This window comes from Oryza sativa, chromosome 3, assembly GCF_034140825.1.
Source record: "Oryza sativa Japonica Group chromosome 3, ASM3414082v1".
NCBI classification, from domain to species: Eukaryota; Viridiplantae; Streptophyta; class Magnoliopsida; order Poales; family Poaceae; genus Oryza; species Oryza sativa.
The window spans coordinates 25,060,472-25,069,026 of record NC_089037.1 but is presented as its reverse complement, the minus strand read 5'-3'; the positions used below and the strand labels follow the sequence as shown (position 1 = coordinate 25,069,026).

Here is an 8,555-nt window from a genome sequence, read left to right as displayed (position 1 = left end):
GTTAACACGGATGCTCGCATTTATGGTAATTTATTCTTTTAGTGGTAGACAACATACTCGTTGACAACGAGACGTCCGTGGTGACTTCATCAATCTCAAGATATATTGGTCCAATTTTTCAAAGGTACTCATAGGGGTAGGATGTGTATGTGTTGTTAGCTCCCACGTTTGTATTATATTTTGAAAAAGAATATATACACGTTGCATGGGGTAAAAGAAACTAGCTAGGAAAAGCTAGCTAGATTCCGCGTTACAAAGGATTCATGGATTAATGTTTGCCCATCAACTTCGGTGTTGACAGATATGATCCCGCACAAATAATATTTTTTTAAAAAAACTTTCTTTATCATCGCTTCTTATTATTAAGATACTTTTAAATTAAATCAATTTATTAACTTCATAATATTTAATTTGTTCGTCTTACCCTTGAATAATTGATATGTAAACTCAATTTCAGCTATCGTCCATCAGCACTTTAGAACACATCTAGTTTTGTTAGCTCCGTTTCGTATGCTACCGAGTTTATGGCTTGCTCTACGACCTAGACCTACCTGTCAGCCGGTTGCCCTCATATTTTTAACCATTTGATCATCAAAAATTGCCAACTTAAGGTAGAACTATATAGAGTAAAGTCCATCACCGGTCTCTAAACTTGTACCGCTGTGTCATCCTGGTCCCTAAACTCGCAAATCGACCGTTCATATCCTTAAACTTGTTCGACTGTGTCATTCCGATCCCTAAACTTATAGATCACTCGTTTAGGTCCTCCAACTTGTTCAGTTGTGCCACCTCAGTCCCTAAATTTGGATTTGAATATCATCTGGGTCAAATAGGACGGTCTAAAGACTTTATATTTAAAAATAATTCATAACTTTTTCATGTGAACTCTAATGAAGATAAACTTTATAACAAACTTGTAGCCCTCAACGCGATCTACAACTTTGTAGTTGAATTTTTTTTATTTTAAGTCATTTTTTGTCCCAAAATGTAATTTTAAAATTAAAATTTCAAAATCTATAAACATGCAACAATATTTTGGGACCCTAAACAGTTTTAATTCAAAAACTTTTCAACTACAAAGTTGTAGGTCGCGTCGAGAGCTACAATTTTGATATAAAGTTTGTCTTCATTAGAGTTCACATGAAAAAGTTATGAATTATTTTTTGATATAAAGTTTTTAGACTATCCTGTTTAGGGACCGGGGTGACACAACTGAACAACTTGGAGGACCTAAACGAGTGATCTGCGAGTTTAGGGACCGGGATGACACATCGGTACAAGTTTAGGGACCGGTGATGGACTTTACTCAACTATATATGTATGCCTATTGAGAAGGCAAGGTTTAAATTATGGCTTGGAGCATTATATCCTTTCTCCCGAGTATATCAATATGCCATGAAGAAAATTTATATAGGTCCTGTCCCCTAAGGGATAATGAACCTATGTCCTACTGGTTGTATTTGTATATGAAAGATATATGTGTACAAGAATATGGAAATAATTAGACCTAGTCGAGACTAACTTGTCGAGAATCTCAATGAGATATTTTTTTGGGGATCTCCTTGTTTGTGTAGCCCCCTCCTAGTCCTAGGTTCAAGACTCAGTGGGATAATTTTGGTATCATTGTGTGCCTAGCTAAGTCCAAGTAGATCTTCGTAATCTTGCGATAGTTGGATACATATTTTTTTTTATCTATTTCAAGAGAGATATTTCTTTATGGAGTTGTTTCCATATATGAATTTGTATACTATTATTTCTTCACCTATGTATCCATACGCGTGTGAGTTATCTCATTTAGTATAACGATAGTTACACACCAAATCCAACCTTTTCTCTACCATCAAATTGATGTCCATCAAGTGTTGTGTGCTACTAAAATTTAAATTTTAAAACTTGATTTTGATGTTTTTCCAACGTATATCTTTTTTTTAATATTGACTTTTAAGTTGCTAAAAACACATATATAAAAGTTTTACGCATAAGTTATTTTTTGATCACTAATAAATTGTTACGTCTTATAATTGGCCATAAGCAACTGATGAGGGCTTGGAAGTCGTAGTCGCCAGTAAACATATCTATGTGATCAAACATATAGTATATGCATATGCAGTGAAGCATGCATGTGAAAATGATCTGAATGTAGCGGGCGATGCGTACACATACACGTGAGATCGAAGCGACATATATCACACCATGCTCGTGCAGTTGCATCGATCGCGTAATGTACTAATGTATGGATCGTACAAAAGTTGTCGGGCATATGCATATGCCCATTTAGTTTCTCTCTGCCGATATACGCTCCAATCACTGATCAGTGCACAGTGCGTGAAACGTACGTACACCGATCGATCGACAAACTCATGCCTTTAATTATCATCTTGTCGATCAGTCATCGGGAAAAACTAGAGCTGATTTTTTTTTTAAAACACAGGGCAGAGCATAGACCGCTTATAAGCATGCGTACACTCACCTCTCTCTATATATATACACATGTACACGTTACCCTATAAGTTTATTTGAAAAGTGATACATATCATGAGATTCACAAAGTTACAACATACGTCTTCGCTATCAACAAGCATGTCGTCTATTATTGAAAAATAATAATTAGTTATAAATACGAGCATATACATGCTAAATCATGAACTTGAACCCAGATGAACAAATTCCACCATCAGAAATTAAGCTACGCTCATTTCGCAACTGACACAAATTAATTAACTACACAACTAATTGACTCAATGAAGCTATTTACTTAGCTTTCAGCCACAGCTTATTTTCTTTGTTCTTTCAACTATGCCTCGGTCCAAAACCGGTTACTACCGGTCCCTCAAATATATTAGAAGAGATTTGCTTCGGTCTAGTAAAAAGTACTTCAAATTGCCGGTACCTCACGGTGCTAAATCGTTTTCGAACTTTGGAACTAACTAGGTAGGATGGGCATTGGTAGATCCAACGATCGGAAACGATTTGGCACCGTGATGTACCGGCACTTTTAGATACTTTTTGTTGGACCGGGGCAAATCTCATATCAGAAACATTTACATTTCATCCTTGATGAGGGCACCACGTGGTATCCTAGTTATCAAATTAAAATTTTGAAAAAGAAATATATGAGGTGGAAATAAGAGGAAAAAAGGCGTGAAGATGACACGTGGATTATACTATATTTTTGTTACTTAATTATTATTAATTGGTATAGTAGTATGTTTGCTATTTGCCCATGTACGTATACTATATTTGCTATTCAGTATCGAAAATCACCTTTACTTGAGTATATATAGGGATGAAATATGAAGAAAAAATTCGATATATAGTTGAGAAACCAATAGTAAACGGATTTACTATGGTAGGAAAACCAGACCAAGGCCATTTTTGAGGGACCAAAAGTGAATGTAATCCCAATTTTTACCAGTGCTTAATTAATTACTATTCCGTCATGTTAATTTCATGACCCTAGCTAGCTAGATTGGGCCTAGTGACGGATCTACTGTTGGGACTGTTGGTGCGCAAGCCCCACGTCCATTTCCTATCCCTAATTAGCCATTAATGATTCTCATTAAGTTTAATTAGTAATTAATATAAAATTGGGATCCCGTGATGATAGTTGAAGTGCTTAGTGCCTAAAATTGCAAAACACTCAGAATAGACTATACCAATTTATTTGTAGACTTTTAATACATATATTAATGTAGATACAAATTAAAGTGGAGAAGATAATATGTTTATTTTATAATGTGTATTTGGATTTCATCTGAAAATGCTAAGCTGATATTCCTCTGTTCGTCAACCGTGGAAACGTAGGGTTGCGCCCATTCGCTCCACGCCATTTTAGAAGAAATACCAATTAAGCCCCGGATCATGAGATCAAAGACAATGCTATCCCGCTATGGCCGCCTACTCTTCCATATCTCTAGTTTGCTTTAGCGCCATTTTAATTTACATTCTGGATTCGCGGCTGAGAGTGAGAGAGGACCTATTTAAGCATATACTGCTATATTATTCATCACCGGCCATTCCTTACCATTTCTTCTCCCTCTGCATGGTCAGTGCTCACAAACGACCAATCCCCCAAACGCAGCAACACCAAGCAAAAGCAAAAGCTATAGTCCTTCACTAGCTTAGCTAGCCAAGAATCGGGAGCTTAGCTGAAACCTGCTGCTGCATTGGAGAAGATCGAATATGGCTGGCCTCGGGTTCGACGAGACCGAGCTCCGGCTCGGCCTTCCCGGCGCCGGCGAGCTGGCAGCGAGGAGCTCCGGCAAGAGGGGCTTCGCCGAGACCATCGACCTCAAGCTCAAGCTGCAGCCGGCGGCGCCTGCTGCCGTCTCTGGGGAAGAGGGTGCTCAGGAGGACAAGGAAGATGCCGACGCGGCGGCGGCGGCCGCCGACGAGAAGATGTCGATGAAGAGGTCGGCGAGCCAGAGCAGCGTGGTCACCGCGGAGCCCGATCCCGACAAGCCGCGCGCGCCCAAGTACGCACTCGACCTCTCCTCTCCTCGTTAATTAATCTCCATTTTTGTTGTTATTTTCATGAACTTGTGTGGTCTTAATTCTTGTATAAAGACAGTTTAATCCTTGAAGAGTTTATGTTTGCTCTTTGTTTCATCTTCTTGAAGGATATTAAATCCACATAGTAGATAGGACTGATAAATGGAAAGCTAGCGAGTAGCGATTCAAAAGTATATTGGCAAGTGTTTTCAAGAAGAGCCATTAGTTAGCCCTGAAGGAATGAAGTAAATAAATTTCTGCAGTTTTGGGAAAAGACTGTAATTTGATATCTAAGTTTTTTTTTTGAAGAACAAATTTGACATCCAAGTTAAAACGAAATGAAGTCGGAGAATTTTTCAAGTGGCAGCTAGGCAGGAGCTAGTTTTTGGTCTCTGTAGTTTTGGGAACAGAGACATTAGGATCCCAAGTTGGATACTCTGGCAATGATGGATACAATATTCAGTCAAAAAAAGATGATGGATACAATAAACGAACAAGAACAAGCTTTCCAGTATGTAGCAGTAGAGTACTATCCCCGTTCTGAAATATTACTACATAGAATAGTATTTGACTCATCCAAAACAATGAATCTGGATAGAAGTAATCCAGATTCATTGTTGTGAGATATATGACGATAGATCAAATCTCATCCTAACTACTCCCTCCGTCTCAGAATATAGCAATTTAGAATGGAATGAGATCCATTTTAGGATAATGTATCCGAACATCCCATCCTAAGTTGCTATATCCTAAGTAATATTTAGGGAAGGAGTAAGTTCACGATAGCTTCCGTGCGTACACAGAGGAGCAGCAGTAGAAAAATGGCCATCTGATCTGAAACCAACAAGCCATTGGAACTTGGAAAGCCGTTTTTCTAAAGAAAAAACATTTTTCATTTATGTAGTGCACAGTAACTGGCAGAGACATGGCAGTTTGCTTGTCGCACTAATTTACACAAAGCTTGCAAATTAAAATAAAGCATTGTACAAAATGGAGAAAAGGTGTCAGCTTTTCTTTTTCTATATTTTTTTTACGAGGCGTAGCTACAGATGCTTCGTTTATCATTGAAAGAAAAATTAGTCGTAATAACATCCTCTGGTGTGAAAGGATAGACGAGTGTTCAAAGACAGGGAGCTTCACATCCCTCAACTAGCGGCAAAAATCCTGAATGAAATCCATATTTGGATGGCATGTGGTGCAAAGAATCTTGCAAGAATAGCACCATAACATCCTCTGCTATAATTTTTTCTTCTTTTTTTTCTGCTACCCCTGTCCTCCTGCTCTTCTTCTTAAATATAAAACTAGCTCGGCTGGCTCAGTTTTTTTAAAAAAATAAAAATAGTCGTAATAAGCATAGTACTTCAATCCAGATTAGATAGATCTCACCATTAAAAACCTAACTAGTTGAGCGACGATGATGTCAACTTTTCATTGATTAATTAATTAATCAGAATGCATATATGTCGATCAGGGCGCAGGTGGTGGGGTGGCCGCCGGTCCGGTCGTTCAGGAAGAACGTGCTCGCCGAGAAATGCAAGGCGGCGGCGCTGGTGAAGGTGAGCATGGACGGCGCGCCGTACCTGAGGAAGATCGACGTCGCCATGTACAAGAGCTACCCGGAGTTGTCCATGGCGTTCCAGAACATGTTCACCTCCTTCACCATCGGTATATATATATATACACTAGCTATATATATATATTCAACTATATATGCATGATCACACGATATAATAAGTTTCTCTTTGTCACTGTAATAGAACTAATAAAATCAACGGTTTCTACTAATGACATTGGCCGTTACATAATCCTGTCAGTAGAGGACTCTATTTCATATAGAGACGATCTTAACCATTGATTTATGAGTTATTCTACCATTATCAACAGTTGAGGGGTAGTATAAACAAAAATATGACCTATTAGATTATTATAGAAAAGAATCAAAGATGAACGATATATATATAGACTGATTAAAATATTAAGAGAAACTATTGCAAAACATCTGTTAAAATTAATAGGGTGGTTGTTGATCATGTTCAGGCAAGTGTGGGTCCCATCAGCAGCTGAAGGAGAGCAATAAGCTGAGAGATGACCTGGAGTACGTGCCGACGTACGAGGACAAGGACGGCGACTGGATGCTCGTCGGCGACGTCCCGTGGGAGTAAGCCTCGCCGTCGCGATAAGCATAATCCCAGTTCTAATAATTAATCCCCATCAGCTAAGCTAGCAGATCGGATGGATCGATCGAGTAACTGATCAACGGATGAAATAATACTCCCTCCGTTTCAAAATATTTGACACCGTTAATTTTTTAGTACGTGTTTAACCATTCGTCTTATTCAAAAAATTTAAGTAATTATTTATTCTTTTCATATCATTTGATTTATTGTTAAATATACTTTCAGGTACACATATAGTTTTACATATTTTATATTTTTTTTAAATAAGACGAATGGTCAAATATGTGCTAAAAAGTCAACGGTGTCAAATATTTTGAAACGGAGGGAGTAATAATAATTCTCTTGATCTTTAATCCTCATCTCGTCGTTAATTGTTTGTTGCAAACTGACATACGTGCAGGATGTTCGTCGAGTCGTGCAAACGCCTCCGAATCATGAAAGGGTCTGAAGCCATTGGCCTTGGTCAGTACTATTGTCTCAACAGAAATTCAGTTCAGAGTTTCAGATCAAAATGTGTTTTACTTTTACATGCTTCATACTAATTTGGCACTAACTAAATAGTATGTTTGTTTGATTCCAGCACCAAGGGCAGTGGAGAAATGCAAGAGCTGAAGCTGATCAAGGAGAATTAATTAGCGCCGCATCCAGATTTATTAATTTTCACGGATATTATATTATATTATATTATATTATATTATATTATATTGCATGCATGCTTTGCTCCTCCCTGTATTATACTAGTATCAAGTAATTAGTTTACTGTAATTCAGTGTCAGTTAAGCCTGTGTCATCTCAGTTTTTCTAAGGGATTTTGATGTATTTACATGTGGGTTAGCTCCATCTTGTTATGCTCATGGAGTATATATATACGTAACAACAATGTCATCCTTACGTCACCCTTTTCCTCTCTGTTTTTTTTTTCTGTTCCTTTTTTTTTTTTGCGGGAAATGCGGTTGGTGATTACCTGTTCTTCTGCAGGGATCCTGCAGCTTGTCTAACACTAGTACAGCAGTGCTCAATTATCGTGGCCATCCAACAGATTATAATTAATTGCCTAGCTGCATTGTTTAATTAATTATGTCGAGGTGCTAATTAAAAAACCTGTTTCTGGATTCAATGATGAGAATGAGAGGCATCCTTTTGTGATGTAGTGTACACAAGAAACATTAGTATCTTCACAATGTTTTATATTTCCCAGCCAGCTAAAGAGAGGAAACATGCCATGTGCATAGAGATGGGGGATCTTGTTTTTATATATCTTCCAGTGGTAAATTGTGCATCATAATATAATATGATGTTAAGAGTTTGGGGTTTTTGTTTTCCATCTATCTGTATTACGTGCTAAGGTGTTCAAATAGTGAATTGTTCTACAAGCAAGCAAATAAGAAGGGTGCAAGGTTGGCTAAAAAGGAAAAAAAAATCAGGTTGTTGGAAAGCAGTGCCATTATTTTTTTTTATAAACTTTAGGCTGCTGCTTCAATGCTATTGTATACTTGTATGCGAATATTGTATCCAAAAAAGGAGGTTGAATGAGAAAGCTATTTTAAACTATTGCAGAACTTAAGCTATCTTTTGTTGATCCTATGTCCCCTTGTAATGATGACACGTCCCAAACAATCCGGGTGTTTTCAAATGCTCCAGCAGAGCAAGAAAAGAATCAAAGATTTATTTTTTTACAAAGTTGTATCAAGTTGTTAGTTGCAGCATGCCAACAAAATTAGAGATGAGTACAGGTTATGCTGATATCAGGGGTTCTAATCTTCTGTATTTTCTTCCTCTCAAGGAGACATTTCATATATTAAAAATCTTGTACAAACAGGAATCAGGAAACAATAGCTAGTACGGTCGGTAGTACCAACCGTCTAAACTGGAGTAGCATGTGTATTC

General features: G+C 37.7%; 1 protein-coding gene across 1 annotated transcript; it reads left to right on the top strand.

The window, feature by feature from the left end:
• The first annotated feature begins 3,888 nt into the window (after positions 1 to 3,888).
• LOC4333511 (auxin-responsive protein IAA11) lies at positions 3,889 to 8,219 on the top strand. Its single transcript, NM_001417717.1, has 5 exons — positions 3,889 to 4,475; positions 5,963 to 6,156; positions 6,529 to 6,649; positions 7,069 to 7,130; positions 7,249 to 8,219. Exons 1-5 carry the CDS (start codon positions 4,183 to 4,185, stop codon positions 7,278 to 7,280), a joined length of 702 nt encoding a protein of 233 aa, NP_001404646.1. The 5' UTR covers positions 3,889 to 4,182; the 3' UTR covers positions 7,281 to 8,219.
• The last annotated feature ends 336 nt before the right edge of the window (positions 8,220 to 8,555 follow it).